General features: G+C 43.0%; 1 protein-coding gene across 2 annotated transcripts in view; it reads left to right on the top strand.

The window, feature by feature from the left end:
* The first annotated feature begins 3667 nt into the window (after positions 1–3667).
* Positions 3668–19591, top strand: part of med17.L (mediator complex subunit 17 L homeolog) — a 28617-nt gene continuing 12693 nt past the window's right edge. Inside the window, exons 1-6 of one of the 2 annotated variants that reach the window (XM_018244665.2) lie at positions 3668–4035; positions 7340–7506; positions 8129–8348; positions 10651–10787; positions 10891–10975; positions 13191–13343. In XM_018244665.2, coding sequence (XP_018100154.1) covers positions 3801–4035; positions 7340–7506; positions 8129–8348; positions 10651–10787; positions 10891–10975; positions 13191–13343 — 997 coding nt within the window. In that variant the 5' untranslated portion in view covers positions 3668–3800. 2 annotated transcript variants of the gene reach the window in all.

Genomic DNA, 19591 nt, shown 5'->3' with positions numbered 1-19591 from the left:
TGTTCTTGGTGCCTTATTGTGGTTATATAATGGATAAACTTCGAAATAGCAGAAAAATCAACTCTAACTAGAGTAACATCCCAAGACTCGGGGAACTTTCCAAAATGTAGCCAATTGGCTGAAAGGACCAGCAGGTGGAGCTGTTTCAAATTCAAAAGTTCTTAGAAAGACACTGGTCAATTTTACATTATTGAGAGTTTACATTTTCTTTTGACCACTTCACTAAGAAGCCCTCTGTATAAACAAACCCCTCCCCAGCAGCCTTTTGTTAAGCTTACAGATAAGGAGAAGCTGATTAATACAGAATTTTGGTATTTACCCAATCAGAATCATACATATGACTGCAGCACCGCTCAAAGTTCAAGCTTGTAGCTTCAGCCTTGCCTAAACTGCCATTTTTTTTTTTTCAAGCTGTTTGGCTACAACCTCTATTGTCTTAAATCCCCATAAGGGAGAGTGGACTGAAACTCTTGGGTATGACCAGCTAAACCACATCCATGTAGAACAGTGTCAGGGCCTTACATTTTATAATTACCAGCATGCAGCCGAATGGACTGGATTCTCACTGTCTCTAGGTGACCACTTCAACCCCTGTTCTATTTGTTAGTAACATAGTAAGTAAGGTTGAAAAAAGACACATCCATCACATTCAACCTTTTACCTCTAAATATAACCTGCCAGTTGATCCAGAGGAAGGCAAAATACTCAATTTGAAGTCTCTCCAATTTGCCTCAGAGGAGAAAATCCTTCCTGACTCCAAAATGGCAATGGGACCAGTCCCTGGATCAACTTGTACTATGAGCTATCTCCCATATCCCTGTATTCCCTCACTTGCTAAACACCATCCAACCCCTTCTTATACCTATCTAATGTATCAGCCTGTCTATTGCTTAGGTTACACCACCTGACCGAACAACATTCGCGTGGATGGAGTATATTGACTGAGAACAGAGGAATTACAAAAAATTAAGACCAATTGCAAATTCACCCCTTTTACTTGAGTGGGAACCCTCTTGTTGGGAAGGTAGAAAATTGTGCTTGGCTTTCGTCGCCCTGTTCACCCCAGACCCTGCAGGGGACAGAGTAACTGGGTTAAAGCCCTCTGTTATATAGTGAATAAAGTACCCCCTTTTGTAAAACATAGGGATATTAGTTACCGAGGAGTTTCATGACCATATAAAAACACGAGGCCGAAGGCCGAGTGTTTTTATACAGGTCATGGAACTCCTTTACAACTGGGGGTACTTTATTATAATACACAAATTTCAGTGAGTCATGTGACAGAAATTACATCAGAACTCACCGTTTATAACTGATGACATCAGAACTCACCGTTTATAAGGATATAATTTACAGGATATTCATGGCTTTTGTGTATTATATGTTAATAATGAGGCTTCTGATAAAAAAAAAAAGTAAGAAAAGGTCACCATCAGAAACTCCCTTTGGCTGGGGCCTCATTTCATGATTTATGCTCTGTTTTTGGTTCCCCCGGTAACAACTAAAACACAGCCCCCTACAACTGTACCCCAGATTATCATCAGAGATTGTGGGGTCCCAATACTATTAGATGAGCAGTCCCTGTACCCCAAGGTGGCCATAATTAGTAACTCAACACTCCACAAATTTTTGTACGATATTCGGGGCACGTATGGTGGGAGACGAGCCGACCAATATTGACAGAACACTTTGATATCGGTCAGCTCGTCAATCAGGCTGGCCGGAAAATTTTGATTGGGTGCCTTTTAAGTAGGGATGCACTGAATCCAGGATTGGGTTCGGGATTCTGCCTTTTTCAGCAGGATTCCGCCGAATCCTTTTGCATGGTGAATCAGAACCCTAATTTGTATATGTAAATTAGGGGCGGGTAGGGAAATCGCTTGACTTTTTGTCACAAAGCAAGGAAGTAAAAAATGTTTTCCCCTTCCCACCAATATTGGGTTCGGTATTCGGCCGAATCTTTCGCAAAGGATTTGGAGGTTCGGCCGAATCCAAAATAGTGGATTCGGTGCATCCCTACATTTAAGGCACCCGAACATCGGCCATTGTTAATGCTGAATTGTCAGATACAGGTAGAATTCTATTGTTTGTACCTGTATCAGCTCTACACGTCTGTATTGAAATGAACGATTTTTCTTTTCAAGGAAAGAACGGAATTGTAACGTCTATGGCCACCGTAAACCCTGTGCACCTGCAATTAGCAACTTTGTGTCCCTTAAACCCCCTCCTCTGCTACAGTCAGGGGCCCCTAAATAGTGTGTACCCCCTAATGGTGGCACACACTGCCTGTACCCTCCCTCCTAATGGCTGACAGATCTGGAGCAGCTGCTCCACCTAGTTATTTCCCATGAACCAGAGCATTTGTAGCCTATAGGCAGGCCATCATTTTAAGGGGCACTAATATCAAAAAATTAAACAAAAAAAATGTGTATATTTTTTTTAAGAAACATTTAGGGGGTTATTCATCAAAGTCCAATTTTTATCTCCACATTCTCTGCTGCAAACTCCGATCAAATCCGCTTGGGTTTTTTACGCTTATTTATTATTACACTTTGCCGAAAATTTGCTTTGCGGGGAAAAAAAAATCAGATTTTCACGATTTTTCCGGATATTTCACCCGAAAACTCCGATTTCTTTTTTGCCCGCAAACTTCGGGGTATTGCACAAAACCCAGCGCACATCAAAAAACCATTGGGACTTATATGCAACCTCGACAGGTCTGAGATGCCAGATTTTCAGATTTGGACTTTTCCAGCCTCGGGATTTAATAAATTCCAAAAAATTTGTGAATTTTTAAAAGTCCAATTTTATTAAAAAAAGAACCCCACAAATTTTTCGGGATTTTTGCATTCGGAATTTAGTAAATAACCCCCTTAGTATTTTAACCACATACTTCTTAAAATGGCATGTTTCTATTAAAGGAACAGTAACATCAAAAAATTAAATTGTTTTAAAGTAATAAAAATATAATGCAGTGTTGCCCTGCACTGGTAAATCTGGTGTGTTTGCTTCAGAAACACTATTATTGTTTATATAAATAAGCTGCAGTAGCAATGGGGGCAGCCATTCAAAGGAGAAAAGGCTCAGGTTACACAGCAGATAAGCTCTGTAAAACATAATGGTGTTATCTGTTATTTAACCTGTGACATATAGCCTTTTTTCCATTTTCAGCTGCTTATTTAAAGGGTAAGTAAAACTTTAAAATAAGTGAATGTAAAATTGATGAGAGTGCTATTCTAAGAACGTTTGCAATGTACATTATTTTTTTTCTTTTATTTTTAAGGTTTACTTATCCTTTAAATAAACAAAAGCAGTGTTTCTGAAGCAAACACAGCAGTTTTACCACTACAGGGCAACACTACATTATATTTTAAACATATTATAATATTGTACTTTTTAACATATTATAAACACTTTTTTGTTGTTACTGTTCCTTTAAGAAAGTCCACTTCCCGTCTCTTGCCCAGCAGCACTTCTCTCCTGCTTTGCGGCTGAGTTTCCGACTACTTTTATACCAGTATAATCTGACTACAATGGTGGAAAGCTATGTGTGCCTTTAAGATCGTTATTACTGATAAACTTCATTTAGGGGTTGGGACACAGGGTATTAGAAACCAAACGGTTACGGGAGGATTGAAAAAACAAAGCCACTGTTCTGCAACTCGGCGACTGGGTAAACGCGTGCGCAAGTTTTTGACCTCACAGGCGTACCGTAGATGAGCTGACGCACGGAGTCTGCGCATGCTCGTGGGTGAGCTGGTGTCTGTAGTGAGTTCCGGTTGTTCTGTATCTGTGCAAAGATGTCGGGGGGTCCAGCGGTGAATATCAGCATCGAGTCTTCCGCCGAGAAGCAAGTGCAGGAGGTGGGGCTGGATGGCTCCGAGACCTACGTGCTGCCTCTGTCCATGTCCCAGAACCTGGCCCGGCTGGCTCAGCGCATTGACTTCAGTCAGGAGTCCGGGGAGGAGGAGGAGGGGGAAGCGCTCCGGGAGCCCGAGTGGGCGGAGCAGGAGGAAGAGGAAGGTAATGGGGAATGTTAGTACCTCACCTGTCACTCTATGGTACTGACTTCATTGGCTTCATTTTCCCTCCATCTCTCTCTCCCACTGCCCAGACACTTCCCTCCATCTCTCTCTCCCACTGCCCAGAGACTTCCCCTCCATCTCTCTCTCCCACTGCCCAGAGACTTCCCTCCATCTCTCTCTCCCACTGCCCAGAGACTTCCCTCCATCTCTCTCTCCCACTGCCCAGAGACTTTCTCTCTCCATCTCTCTCTCCCACTGCCCAGAGACTTCCTCTCCATCTCTCTCTCTCCCACTACCAGAGACTTCCTCTCCATCTCTCTCTCCCACTGCCCAGAGACCTCCCTCCATCTCTCTCTCCCACTGCCCAGAGACTTCCCCTCCACCTCTCTCTCCCACTGCCCAGAGACTTCCCTCCATCTCTCTCTCCCACTGCCCAGAGACTTCCTCTCCATCTCTCTCCCCACTGCCCAGAGACTTCCTCTCCATCTCTCTCCCACTGCCCAGAGACTTCCTCTCCATCTCTCTCTCCCACTGCCCAGAGACTTCCTCTCCATATCTCTCTCCCACTGCCCAGAGACTTCCTCTCCATCTCTCTCTCCCACTGCCCAGAGACTTCCTCTCCATCTCTCTCTCCCACTGCCCAGAGACTTCCTCTCCATCTCTCTCCCACTGCCCAGAGACTTCCTCTCCCTCTCTCTCTCCCACTGCCCAGAGACTTCCTCTCCCTCTCTCTCTCCCACTGCCCAGAGACTTCCTCTCCCTCTCTCTCTCCCACTGCCCAGAGACTTCCTCTCCATCTCTCTCTCCCACTGCCCAGAGACTTCCCTCCATCTCTCTCTCCCACTGCCCAGAGACTTCCCCTCCATCTCTCTCCCACTGCCCAGAGACTTCCCTCCATCTTTCTCTCTCCCACTGCCCAGAGACTTCCCTCCATCTCTCTCTCCCACTGCCCAGAGACTTACCTCCATCTCTCTCTCCCACTGCCCAGAGACTTACCTCCATCTCTCTCTCCCACTGCCCAGAGACTTCCCTCCATCTCTCTCTCCCACTGCCCAGGGACTTTTCCTCCATCTCTCTCTCCCACTGCCTAGAGACTTCCCTCCACCTCTCTCTCCCACTGCCCAGAGACTTCCCCTCCATCTCTCTCTCCCACTGCCCAGAGACTTCCCCTCCATCTCTCTCTCCCACTGCCCAGAGACTTCCCCTCCATCTCTCTCTCCCACTGCCCAGAGACTTCCCTCCATCTCTCTCTCCCACTGCCCAGAGACTTCCTCTCCATCTCTCTCTCCCACTGCCCAGAGACTTACCTCCATCTCTCTCTCCCACTGCCCAGAGACTTACCTCCATCTCTCTCTCCCACTGCCCAGAGACTTCCCTCCATCTCTCTCTCCCACTGCCCAGGGACTTTTCCTCCATCTCTCTCTCCCACTGCCTAGAGACTTCCCTCCACCTCTCTCTCCCACTGCCCAGAGACTTCCCCTCCATCTCTCTCTCCCACTGCCCAGAGACTTCCCCTCCATCTCTCTCTCCCACTGCCCAGAGACTTCCCCTCCATCTCTCTCTCCCACTGCCCAGAGACTTCCTCTCCATCTCTCTCTCCCACTGCCCAGAGACTTCCCTCCATCTCTCTCTCCCACTGCCCAGGGACTTTTCCTCCATCTCTCTCTCCCACTGCCTAGAGACTTCCCTCCACCTCTCTCTCCCACTGCCCAGAGACTTCCTCTCCATCTCTCTCTCCCACTGCCCAGAGACTTCCTCTCCATCTCTCTCCCACTGCCCAGAGACTTCCTCTCCATCTCTCTCTCTCCCACTGCCCAGAGACTTCCTCTCCCTCTCTCTCTCCCACTGCCCAGAGACTTCCTCTCCATCTCTCTCTCCCACTGCCCAGAGACTTCCTCTCCATCTCTCTCTCCCACTGCCAAGAGACTTCCCTCCATCTCTCTCTCCCACTGCCCAGAGACTTCCTCTCCATCTCTCTCTCCCACTGCCCAGAGACTTCCTCTCCCTCTCTCTCTCCCACTGCCCAGAGACTTCCTCTCCATCTCTCTCTCCCACTGCCCAGAGACTTCCTCTCCATCTCTCTCTCCCACTGCCCAGAGACTTCCTCTCCATCTCTCTCTCCCACTGCCCAGAGACTTCCCCTCCATCTCTCTCCCACTGCCCAGAGACTTCCCTCCATCTCTCTCCCACTGCCCAGAGACTTCCCTCCATCTCTCTCTCCCACTGCCCAGAGACTTACCTCCATCTCTCTCTCCCACTGCCCAGAGACTTACCTCCATCTCTCTCTCCCACTGCCCAGAGACTTCCCTCCATCTCTCTCTCCCACTGCCCAGGGACTTTTCCTCCATCTCTCTCTCCCACTGCCTAGAGACTTCCCTCCACCTCTCTCTCCCACTGCCCAGAGACTTCCCCTCCATCTCTCTCTCCCACTGCCCAGAGACTTCCCTCCATCTCTCTCTCCCACTGCCCAGAGACTTCCTCTCCATCTCTCTCTCCCACTGCCCAGAGACTTCCCTCCATCTCTCTCTCCCACTGCCCAGGGACTTTTCCTCCATCTCTCTCTCCCACTGCCTAGAGACTTCCCTCCACCTCTCTCTCCCACTGCCCAGAGACTTCCCCTCCATCTCTCTCTCCCACTGCCCAGAGACTTCCCCTCCATCTCTCTCTCCCACTGCCCAGAGACTTCCCTCCATCTCTCTCTCCCACTGCCCAGACACTTCCCTCCATCTCTCTCTCCCACTGCCCAGACACTTCCCTCCATCTCTCTCCCACTGCCCAGACACTTCCCTCCATCTCTCTCTCCCACTGCCCAGAGACTTCCCCTCCATCTCTCTCTCCCACTGCCCAGAGACTTCCCTCCATCTCTCTCTCCCACTGCCCAGACACTTCCCTCCATCTCTCTCTCCCACTGCCCAGACACTTCCCTCCATCTCTCTCTCCCACTGCCCAGACACTTCCCTCCATCTCTCTCCCACTGCCCAGACACTTCCCTCCATCTCTCTCTCCCACTGCCCAGACACTTCTCCCACTTACTATTACTAACCAACAGCAGCCGATCCAGCTTGTTTTTACTGGTCTTCTGGAACTTTAAAAGCAAATTCCTGATTGGTTACTGGTTACCCAAGTTGCTTCAATTCAAATTTGTGTATATCCTCTTTAATTGCACTCACCCTTGTTCTAAATTGTAAAAGCATTATTTCCCGTCATTTCACCTCCTCTCCCTCTTTTGTTTAATGCATTATGGGATGTTGGAAGGTTCCTAAATTTGCTCATGAAATGTCCTTTCATTAATGCACATAAATTCCGTTCTGCAGGTTTAGTAAAGTTCCAGCCGTCTCTGTGGCCCTGGGACTCTGTAAGGAACAATCTGCGTAGCACCCTCACTGAGATGTGTGTCCTCTATGATGTCCTGAATATAGTGAAGGAGAAGAGATACATGCACCTGGATCCTGTCTCCCAAGAGGCACTCCCTGCCAAGCCGGTATCTGTCTGTCTACATTTGTAGTCCAGTAGTTACTTTTCCTAGTAAAAAGACCCCCATGCCCTGCTGACTTACTGAATGCTTTAAAGGGGGAACTATCGCAAAAATTAAAATGTAATATTCATGCTTCATCATACTGAAATGAGAAACTTTTTATATACAACCAATTAAATATTCTGCATAGTCTTAAACAAACAAAATCTAACAAAGTAACTGCCTTTTGCACAAATCCTGCATGTAGAGAGACGTGATGTCTGGTGATTATAATAGCCCCCCTATAAGATATAATGGAACTCATTTATGACACCCAACTGCTGCATGAAGACAGAATGAAGAGAACAGATGCTGATAAAAGACTAGTGAAGATAAACTTGATTATTTCAGAAATGATGCAGAATAGTTAATTGATTGTGTTTAGAACATTTTTTATTTTCGCGATAGTTCCATCTTGGGCTTTATTTCCATTTAGACTTGGCCTGTAGAATCTCATAGTAGTGCCCACATTTGGCTTCTTCTTCCCATTAAGTCAATTATCATTGGAGTAAGCACTCATCCTATGAGCATTTGGACTCAGTATCTACAGGGGATTCAATGTATTTCTATTCTTTTCCATTCTGACCAGAATCAGCATGGTCTGCTGTTGGTTTCTAAGAAGAAGTCCTTGGCTGCAGCTGCACAGATCCTTCTTAAAGGCGCAGAGAGGTTGTCCAAATCAGTCGCAGAAAACCAAGAGAACAAGCGGCAGAGGGACTTCAATTCTGAATTACTGAGACTGCGACAGCACTGGAAACTGAGGAAGTTGGGGGACAAAATTCTGGGAGACCTGAGTTATCGTAGCGCCGGTAAGAGAGTTGTCTTTGTATTTGGTTCAACTGTTTTAAACTGGAATCCAGAAGCCATCAGCGGGTCTTCCAGTTCTCAAAGCAGCTGGTGGTCCTTGGTGTCTAGAATATGATGACAGTTTATGCCACAAGTGGAAATACTGCCAGTGATTACTGTTTGTCTGGTGTAAAAAAAACGGATCCGCACACATAATCGGTGTGTGCGGATCCGTTTCTTTTACACATTGGTTGCTAAGGGACCCGGCCGGGTCAACGGAAGGAACGCACCACCAGCTTGCAGGATTGGTGAACTACAGGTGTGCGGTAGGATAATTACATTGTAATCAAATACTGTTTGTCTGGGACAGCCCATAGGATTAGAAGAAGGGAAGCTGCTATGACAACTTTGAAAGCCTGTTATAGAGTTGCTGGTGAAGTAATTTCAGTATATTAGAGGGATCCTGTCACAGGAAAACATGTTTTTTTCTTCAAAATGCACCAGTTAATAGTGCTGCTCCAGCACACTTCTGTAAATGAATCTGGAGCAGACACCTGGGCCACTTCACTTATGTGGTGAGTAAATACTCTACTTTATGGAAACCCCCTCTTCATCTTATCACAATTCCAGCACACTTCTGCACTGAAATCTGTTTTTCAAAAGAGCAAACAGATTTTTTTTTATATTTAATTTTGAAATCTGACATGGGGCTAGACATATTGTCAGTTTCCCAGGTGCCCCCAGGCATGTGACTTGTGCTCTTATAAACTTCAGTCATTCTTTAGTGCTGTACTGCAAGTTGGAGTGATATCACCCGCCTCCTTCCCCCTCCTCCCAGCAACCCATCAGCAAAACAATGGGAAGGTAACCAGATAACAGCTGCCTGGTTGATCTAAGAACAGCACTCAATAGTAAAATCCAGGTCCCACTGAGACACATTCTGTTACATTAGTAGAAGAAACAACAGCCTGCCAGAAAGCAATTCCATCTTAAAGTGCTGGCTCTTTCTGAAAGCACATGACCAGACAAAATGACCTGAGATGCACCTACACACCAATATTATTGAGTTTTCCCTTAGCTAGGAAGGATGGTTTCATGAATCCTGTTTTAATGAATACATATTGAATGAAAAACAAGAATGTGCCAGTGCATTATACTCCTCTAAAGATAGACACAATGGGGGGAATTCACAAAAGTGCCGGTAAAATAAGTAAACCAGAAGTGGCAAATTTGTAAAATGTCGTATGAACGGCAAATTCACAAAGGCAGATGTTACCATCTCTGAATGTCTCGTAAGTCTGTCAATTTTCTAAAATGTCGTATATCTTTTCATCGTACAAACGACATTTACCAAGACTTTTCAAAAGACAATTTGACAGACATTTTCGTTTTGGAGAGCCTAAAGTGTCTGAAAAATTGTCGGTAAAAAAAATGAGTTTACAAGTAATTCTTAAAAATGTCGGGAAAAGTGGCGCCGAAAAAACCACGCCCACTTTTAACGACACTAATTCAAAAGTGTCGCACATGTCGGAAAATTGGCGGAGAAATGCTCTGTGAATCTGTCGGCTGTTGCTACGACACTTTCTACGACATTTTAAAGACATTTTTTCGTTCCCGACACTTTTGTGAATTCCCCCCAATGTGCTTAAAAAAGTAGGTGCACCGAATCAAGGATTCGGTTCGGGATTTGGCCAGAATTCGGCCTTTTTCAGCAGGATTCGGTTTGGCTGGATCCTTCTGCCTGGCCAAACTGAATCCTAATTTACATATGCAAATTAGGGGTGGGGAGGGAAATCGCATGACTTTTTGTCATAAAACATGGACGAAAAAAAACATAATTTCGAATCTCTCATGAAGGATTCGGGGGTTCGGCCCAATCCAAAATAGTGGATTTGGTGCATCCCTATGAAAAAGTAGTGTTTTGGGGTGAGTTATTGAAAATTTCTGCAAAAACCCTACTGTACAGGGGAGCTGGCAGCACTCAGCACACTGCCCTATAGGACACGAACCAATCAGCAGTTGGGTGGACCTGATAGGAAACAGAAGCTTGTCTTTGCTTCTGTAAATGCAGGGCTGTAATTGGCTGCCCCCCTTCTACTTCTGGCAGGAACGTTAGGGCACACCCACCTCTCATTTGAAACTCAGAAAACTTAGCAGATCTATAGGGAGCTCCAATAAAGGGGCAATTTTTAAAGTTAAAGAATGTTTTTAGCCCAAAGTGAAATCAGAACCATATATTATTGCCTACAGGATTGGGGGGGGGGTTTCATTAATTGTTTTATCCCTTTTAAACAATGTAAGATTCTGCCTTTCTTTTACTTGTAGGCTCTCTCTTTCCTCATCATGGTACTTTTGAAGTCATAAAAAACACAGACATAGACTTGGATAAAAAGATGCCAGAGGATTACTGCCCTCTTGATGTCCACATCCCTAGTGATCTGGAAGGGTCGGCTTATCTCAAGGTCTGTTTCAAACTCCGTACTTTATCCCAACCTCTAAGCTGTTGTTTATCTTAAATTACATATTTATTATATATACGGTATATATATTCATTTTATTTTGTAGGTTTCGATTCAAAAGCAAGCTCCGGACATAGGTGACCTTGGAACGGTTAATCTTTTCAGGCGTCCTTTGCCGAAGGCAAAACCAGGTACACGAGCCAACTTTAGTCTTTGTGTCATTCATATAATGTCCAGGGATTTGTATAATGACTTATAACAGGATGACATACTCCAGTACATAACATATAAATACCTTGTGTAGAAATACAATCATTGTATCAGTTGTAGCTACCCTGCTGCACTATTTCAGCTTCCAGATAAATGTCTGATTCCCCCTTGCGCCTGTCATTAATATAAATAGAGTGTCGGCTCTTGTGACGGGGGTTTCCTTCATTTAAATGTGCTGCTCCCTATATCAGGCCTCCTATCAGTCATTTCTGTGCCAGTTGTTTCTAAATGTAATTGCTATTGAAAGCAGTGTGTGTGTGTGGTGGTCCCTTTCTTTCTGTATTCCACTTTCCTGGCTCAGTCTCCTAAACAACATAGCAGAAGCCTGCTGATATTAAAAGGGTTGTTCACCTTTAAATTCAATTTTAGTATGATGTAGAGAGTGATATTCTGAGACATTGGTTTTCATTTTTTATTATTTGTGGTTTTTAGTTATTTAGCTTTTTATTCAGCTGCTCTCCAGTTTGAAATTTCAGCAATCTGGTTGCCGGGGTCCAAATTAACCTAGCAACCATGCACTGATTCAGTAACGTAACTAGGGAGCGTGGGCCCGGGTGCAGGCCATGCAGTTGGGTCCCCCCCATCACCCCCCGGAAGAGAATTTTTTGGCAGATCGCAACTGTGCGAACCGCCGGCAGGCCTGAGGGGGTGCAGGCCCTGGTGCAATCTCACCTTCTACACCCTCGGTAGTTCTGCCACTGCATTGATTTGAATAAGAGACTGAAATATGAAGAGGAAAGGCCTGAATAGAAAGATAAGTAATAAAAAGTAATAGCCTTAGAGAGCATTTGTCTTTATATGGGTTCATTGTCCCCAATTTGAAAGCTGGAAGAAGAAGGCAAATACTTCAAAAACTATAAAAAAAAAAAAAGAATAATTAAAGAAAATTGAAACATTGTTTAGTCTATTCTATAACACACTAAAAGTTAACTTAAAGGAACAGTAACGCCAAAAAAATGAAGAATCCTATTGTATGCTACAGAGCTTATCTGTTATCTACTGTGTATCCTGTGCTTGAATGTCTGCCCCCATGGCTACACAGCAGCTTGTTTATATAAACTATAGTAGTACTTATCTGTTATCTACTGTGTATCCTGTGCTTGAATGTCTGCCCCCATGGCTACACAGCAGCTTGTTTATATAAACTATAGTAGTACTTATCTGTTATCTACTGTGTATCCTGTGCTTGAATGTCTGCCCCCATGGCTACACAGCAGCTTGTTTATATAAACTATAGTAGTACGTATCTGTTATCTACTGTATATCCTGTGCTTGAATGGCTGCCCCCATGCTACACAGCAGCTTGTTTATATAAACTATAGTAGTACTTATCAGTTATCTACTGTGTATCCTGTGCTTGAATGGCTGACCCCATTGCTACACAGCAGCTTGTTTATATAAACTATAGTAGTACTTATCTGTTATCTACTGTGTGTCCTGTGCTTGAATGGCTGCCCCCATGGCTACACAGCAGTTTGTTTATATAAACTATAGTAGTACGTATCTGTTATCTACTGTATATCCTGTGCTTGAATGGCTGCCCCCATGGCTACACAGCAGCTTGTTTATATAAACTATAGTAGCGTTTCTGAGGCAAACACACCAGTTTTACCAGTGCAACACAACACTACATTATATTTTCTTAAAAACACTTCTATTTTTCAGTGTTACTGTTCCTTAAAAGGCGAACCAGCCATTTAACAGATTTGAAGGAGAAATGACTTCTGCTACATTGTTTCAAGAGTCAGAACCAGACAACTGATAAACGCTGCTATCAACTGCACATTATACTTAAAAATCATGTTAAAACCATTGGAACGGTGCAGTTAATGCACATTGGAAAGTTGCTTAAAATTTTAATTTTCTGCCTAAAAATTCATTTTTGAGTGAAGATCCCCATTAAGGATTTATGAGTAGAGAGACATACGCTTACGTCCCTTTGGCCAAACTTGCAGACGGCTGAAGTGGATCTTGTTGAATCTCTTCAGTGAGATCTTACAGAATATTCCTTTATTTAATGGGTCCCACTGATTGTGTAAGGAAGGCTTGGTGCCAGTAGAGGGCACTGTGTATAATGGTGAAATAGACACTGGAGTTTATACAACAAGGCCTCATACCGGTACCTTATTGTTCCAGGCACCCCACACTGGCAGACCCGACTGGAAGCCGCACAGAACGTGCTCCTGTGTAAGGAGATCTTTGCCCAGTTGTCCCGTGAAGCTGTTCAGATCAAATCCCAAATCCCTCACATTGTCGTCAAAAACCAAATCATCTCCCAGCCGTTTCCCGGTAAGATAAATATTTATGTGTTTCATGGGTTGCTTATAGGGATACTTTCTCTGGAAAACTTTTTTTTTTTCTTTTCAAAACACAAAAGTTAATAGTGCTGCACTGAAATCCGTTTTTAATAAACAAAACAGATTTTTTTTATATTTAATTTTGAAATTTGGCATGGGACTGGACATATTGTCTGTTTCGCAGGTGCCCCCAGTCATGTGACTTGTTCTCTGAGAAACTTCAGTCACTAGGGTCTGGCCACACGAGCAGATTTGGGGAGATTAGTCGCCCCAGCGACAAATCTCCTCTTCTTTGGGGCGACAATCTCCCCAAACTGCCTTCCCCCTGCCCTCCGCCGGCTAAAATGAAAATCGCCCGTGGCAATGCACTCGCGGCACTTCGTTTTCTGAAGTTGCCTCACGAGGAAACTTCCGGCAACTTCGGGAAAACGAAGTGCCGCGTGTGCATTGTCACAGGCAATTTTCATTATAGCCGGCGGAAGGCAGTTCGGGGGGATTGTCGGAGGAGGAGATTTGTCGCTGGGGCGACTTATCTCCCCAAATCTGCTCATGTGGCCAGACCCTTACTGATATCACCTCCCCAGCAGCCCATCAGCAGCATCTCAACAGCAATGGGCAGCTAAAAAGATAGCAGCTATCTGACACTTATGCTGAAGGATTTGTTCACATTTCTAGCCCCACCTGGTGGTAGACATGAGAATAGCACCAAAGCAGGAAAACCCTTACCACTAGGTGGGGCTACGGAGCATGACGGTGTTGTGGTACAATACAACGGGAAGGGGCGAAACAATAGCTGTCTCAAAGCAGTTCCATCCTAAAGTTCTGGCTCCTTCTCAAAGCTCAGGATCAGGCACAATGCACTGAGATTGCTCCCTCCACATCAATATTACAGCTAAAAAAAAAAATGTTGGTTCAAGAATAACGTTTTAAAAAGTAGAGTGAATTATTTGTAGTGTAAACAGTGTAATTTAGAAATAAAAATTAAACCATAAAAATCATCTCTTTCATTTAATTTAATTGTGACTTTCTACATAATAATGTATAACGATATTCAAAGCCTTGGGGAATAATAATACTTTTAGGAACCTGCCTATGCATTCAAAGTAGTTGATCCTCAGATATTAATACACAGTGGTGTCAAACCATGAGGCTTTGGATGAGGGGTGGTTATAATGATTTCTCAGGAATATAAAGATTTTTTTCAGCTGTAATAACTTTCAGCAACCAATGAGTAATCAGACTGCACAATAACGATACATGCTAACTGCTGATTGGTTGCTGTGGGTTACCGTGCAACTGTTATCACTTAAAGGAACAGTTCAGTGACAAAATAAAAACTAGGTAAATAGGCTGTGCAAAATAAAAAAATGTTTCTAATATAGTTAGTTAGCCAAAAATGTAATGTATAAAGGCTGGAGTGACTGCATGTGTAATATAGTAGCCAGAACACTACTTCCTGCTTTTCAGGTCTCTAACTCTGAGTTAGTTATTGACAATAAGGGGGCCCACATGGGACATAACTGTTCAGTGAGTTTGCAATTGATCCTCAGCATTGAGCTCAGATTCAAAAGCAACAGTTGTGTCCCATGAGGCCCCCCTCAAGTCACTGATTGGTTACTGCCTGGTAACCAATCAGTGGAAAGCAAGAGAGCTGCAAAGCAGGAAGTAATGTTCTCTGCAAAGCAGGAAGTAATGTTCTGGCTATTATGTTAGACATCCAGTCACTCCAGCCTTTATACATTACATTTTTGGCTAACTAACTATATAAGAAACATTTTTTATTCTGCACAGCCTATCTATTTACCCTGTTTCTATTTTTATACTGAGCAATTTCTTTAAGACTTGGGTTGGTGTCAAGAGCAGCCCCAGCAATTGGGTTGGACTGAGCATAGACTGCAAAACCTTTGTTCCCATGGAATTTGTAGAATGATCCTAGGAAAGCTTATTTAGGCTATTTATCCATTCACTATAGAAAGTTCTGCAGGGATAAATAGTTGTAAATGTCTGGGGGGGCATGGTGTTAAAGTTCCAAGAGGTGCGAGTAATGAAGAAAAAATCAGAGAAGATTGTTGCTCTGCTCTGTTACCTTTATCCTTGAAGAGGGGTACTTTTTGGGGTTACTGCACCTGCCTAAAAGTTCAGCATCTCTATAGTAGTTATAGGCCTTCAAAGTTGTTATGGGAGTTTCCCATCTTGGATGTTATAAGTGTGACACTCACATGCTCAGTGGGCTCTGAGAAGCTGTTGAGAAGCTGAGCTTAGGGGTCGTCACTAATTATCCAGTAGAAAATGAGGTTGGTCTAAATATATTGTGAGTGGGTCCCTAAGCTCAGTAAGTGACAGCAGCACAGAGCATGTGCAGTGAATCAGCAGAAAAGAAGATGAGGAGCTACTGGGGCATCTTTGGAGACACAGATCTTTACTGCTAAAGGGCTGTGGTTGGTACAGAAGCACAAAACATAATGTACAACATTTCTTACTACGGTACTTCTTTAATTGAGCTTTAGTTCTCATTTAAGAGGGTCCAAAAAACCCTTACTCTTAGCAATGCTGCTGTTTTCTTTTTATCAAGTATTCCTTGTGTGTTCTGCTCCATAGGTTTTAAGTTTAAGCCATTGGAAGGTACTGATATGTTTCTAGTTTCTTTAAATTTGAAGTGTTCTGCAAAGACCCTTTTATCTGGCAAGGGCCCTTTCTAAATAAGTAATGATGTGTGGGTGAAACCATGTGAAACACTCAGAGGCCTGGAGCTGAAATACATGTCAGTCCATGTTCTACACTGGAACAAAACTTTGCATTTGGGGAATGACACCTGAAGCATGTGAGAATTGAGGGGAAAATATTGCAAATCATACCTTCTGCCACTAGATGTCGATCACGTGTTAATAAAATCACTGCATAAGTTACATACTATAATAAAAAAAATTTTGGTAAATATAAGTGCTATACCTGCGTATCATTAATGAAGTGGAAATATACTACGATAAACAAACATAGCCTTCAAAATTGCTATTAATAATAATACGAGACATATATACACAATGTTGTTATATACAAATGAAAAATATATATATATATATATATATATATATATATATATATATATATATATATATATATATATATATATATATATATATATATAATATATAGCAATGGGGTTTTGGTCATGGATTCACATACAAAATAAACTTGCAAGTAATATAATAACCCATTTGGAGGGTCTGTATAATATCAAACATTTTGTAGGTAAGGTTAAGGACTCCCCTGCTTAAAGGATTACTGTCATGGCAAAATATGTTTTTATTTTTCAGAATGAATCAGTTAATAGTGCTGCTCCAGCAGAAATCTGCTCTGAAATGTGTTTTTCAAAAGCGCAAACTGATTTTTTATATTTAATTTTGAAATCTGACACGGGGCTAGACATATTTTCAGTTTCCCAGGTGCCCCAGTCATGTGACTTGTGCTTTGATAAACTTCAGTCACTCTTTACTGCTGTACTGCAAATTTGAGTGATGCCACCCCCTCTCTTCCCCCTCCCCCCCCCAACAGCCATCAGCAGAACAATGGGAAGGTAACCAGATAGCAGCTCCCTAACACAAGATAACAGCTGCCTGGTAGATCTAAGAACAGCACTCAAATAAAAAAATCTGGGTCCCACTGTGACTCCTTCAGTCACATTGAGTAGGAGAAACAACAGCCTGCCAGAAAGCAGTTCCATCCTAAAGTGTTGGCTCTTTCTGAAAGCACATGACCAGGCAAAATGACCTGAGATGCACCTACACACCAATATTACAACTAGGAATTCAGGAATTAAATATTAAATTTATATTGTAGAGTGAATTATTTGCAGTGTAAACAGTGTAATTTAGTAATAAAAACGACACCATAAAAATCATGACAGAATCCCTTTAAGTTACAGAAGTCTCCTTTAGAATTGCTGCTCCCCAAATTCATCACAAGTTGCCAAGATTGGGTCTTTGATGGACCTTCCCATCACCACTAAAGGGCCGGTAGTCTGTAATTAATTTTTCATATGCCTATACCTCTGTATACCTTCTATACCTGTGCCTAAAAAGTCCAGGTTCTACTGTAATTCATAGCAAATATCTGGTTGCTATGGGTTACTAGACTACTAGCAAATGGCAGCATCATTCAATCACTCCTATAGTTGGCAGCCGCTCACAGTATCATCTCTATGCCAGGATTGGAATGAAGATATGGTAGGCAGATATATAGGAATATTTTCCAGGCATCCAAAAAGGGATCATGAGGGTGGAATTTCGTGTATTGCGGAGCCTGCCCTCTTTATTCCTCCATTCATTGCAGTGTTTCCTTTGTATTTAACAGTAGCCAGAAAGGTGACCTCCCCAAACAGAGCGTGTTGCTCAGAGATCCTTTATAGTTTCCCAGGACAAAGACATAGTAGAAGGTCTATTAGTGTTGCCTGTGCTACTGGCCTATATGGGTTCCCTCTGTGCCTTTACATTGCACCCAGAACACGTAAGGCCACATTGTGCGGCTGAATTGATGCTGAAATCTCAGATCCATCCAGCGTTTTCTTGGCTCGTAAAATGCTCCGTTCCCGGCAGCGCCTCCTTTTGTTTAGACAACAGAGAGCGAAAACCACAACATTTTATTTATAGTACAAGAGCCTAATGGAGGTTTCCAAGTGTCGTCTTTATCCAGCGGCATAATGAGGGACACAGCAGCGGAGGCATTCTGTCGTTGCCCTGGTATCTCTTTTTGTTGTTATTCCCAGTAAAGCATCCATCTTTCATGGTGCACAGCTTGTTCCCTGGCTCAGCGCTCCGCACTTCCTTTATTTTGTCTGGTCCTCGTTTGGTATTCATTAGGTGTTCGCGTTGAAGCCATAATGTATTTATAGAAAGATCTGAGCTCCACAGATACCAGTGACCTATACTATGTCTCTAGAATCGGAGGGAAATCCCTTTGTAAGCTTAAAGGGATACTGTCATGGGAAAATATGTTTTTGTTTTCTTTTTCCCCCAAACGCATCAGTTAATAGTGCTGCTCCAGCAGAATGTTGCACTGAAATCCATTTCTCAAAAGAGCAAACAGATTTTTTTTTTATATTTAATTTTGATATCTGACATGGGGCTAGACATATTGTCAGTTTCCTAGCTGCCTCCAGTCATGATTTTGCCTATGACAAAGTGCTAGGTAAGCATGAAACGCGTTAGGCGCTATAAGGGTTTATTTTTCTAATGTGTTTTAATACTTTGATGTAATAAACTCTATTTTTTAACTTAATAGCATGCCTTAGAGAATCATTTAAGCCCCCAGTCATGTGACTTGTGCTCTGATAAACTTCATTCACTCTTTACTGCTGTACTGCAAGTTGGAGTGATATCACCCCCTCCCTCCCCCCAGCAGTCTAACAGAGCAATATGAATGTAACCAGATAGCAGCTCACTTACACAAGATAACAGATATAAGATATATACCGTAGATATAAGAACAACACTCAATAGTAAAATCCAGGTCCCACTGAGACACATTCAGTTACATTGAGTAGGAGAAACAACAGCCTGCCCGAAAGCAGTTCCATCCTAAAGTGTTGGCTCTTTCTGAAAGCACATGACCAGGCAAAATGACCGGAGATGCACATACACACCAATATTACAACTAAAAAAAAATACACTTGCTGGTTCAGGAATTAAATTTTATATTGTAGAGTGTAATTTAGAAATAAAAACTACACCATAAAAATCTTGACAGAATCCCTTTAAAGGAAAACTATACCCCCCAAACAATGTAGGTCTCTATAAAAAGATATTAAATAAAACAGCTCATATGTAAAACCCTGCTTCATGTAAATAAACCATTTTCATAATAATATACTTTTTTAGTAGTATGTGCCATTGGGTAATCATAAATAGAAAACTGCCATTTTAAAAAATAAGGGCCTCCCCCTGGGATCCTACGATACACTGTGAAGACAGAGTTGTGTCTTTTGCTTCCTCACTTTTTCCTGATACAGTTAGAGGGCAATATTTACTTAAATATATATTCCAGTTTGGTAAGATTCTTTAATATGTCACTGATATAAACTATCTGTTGCTTAAGTATTCATTTTGGGGGTATAGTTTTCCTTTATCTGGGACAGGTAACTATAAGTGCCCTAGCTGCAACTCCCAGCACCCTCTACAACCACCTTTTTGTGCCGTAGCTATAGAATATCCAGTGTTGTTTCCAGAAGGATGTAGGGAAGCTTCA

This window comes from Xenopus laevis, chromosome 2L (genome assembly GCF_017654675.1).
Source record: "Xenopus laevis strain J_2021 chromosome 2L, Xenopus_laevis_v10.1, whole genome shotgun sequence".
Taxonomy (NCBI): domain Eukaryota; kingdom Metazoa; phylum Chordata; class Amphibia; order Anura; family Pipidae; genus Xenopus; species Xenopus laevis.
This window is presented reverse-complemented; position numbering and strand designations above follow the sequence as displayed.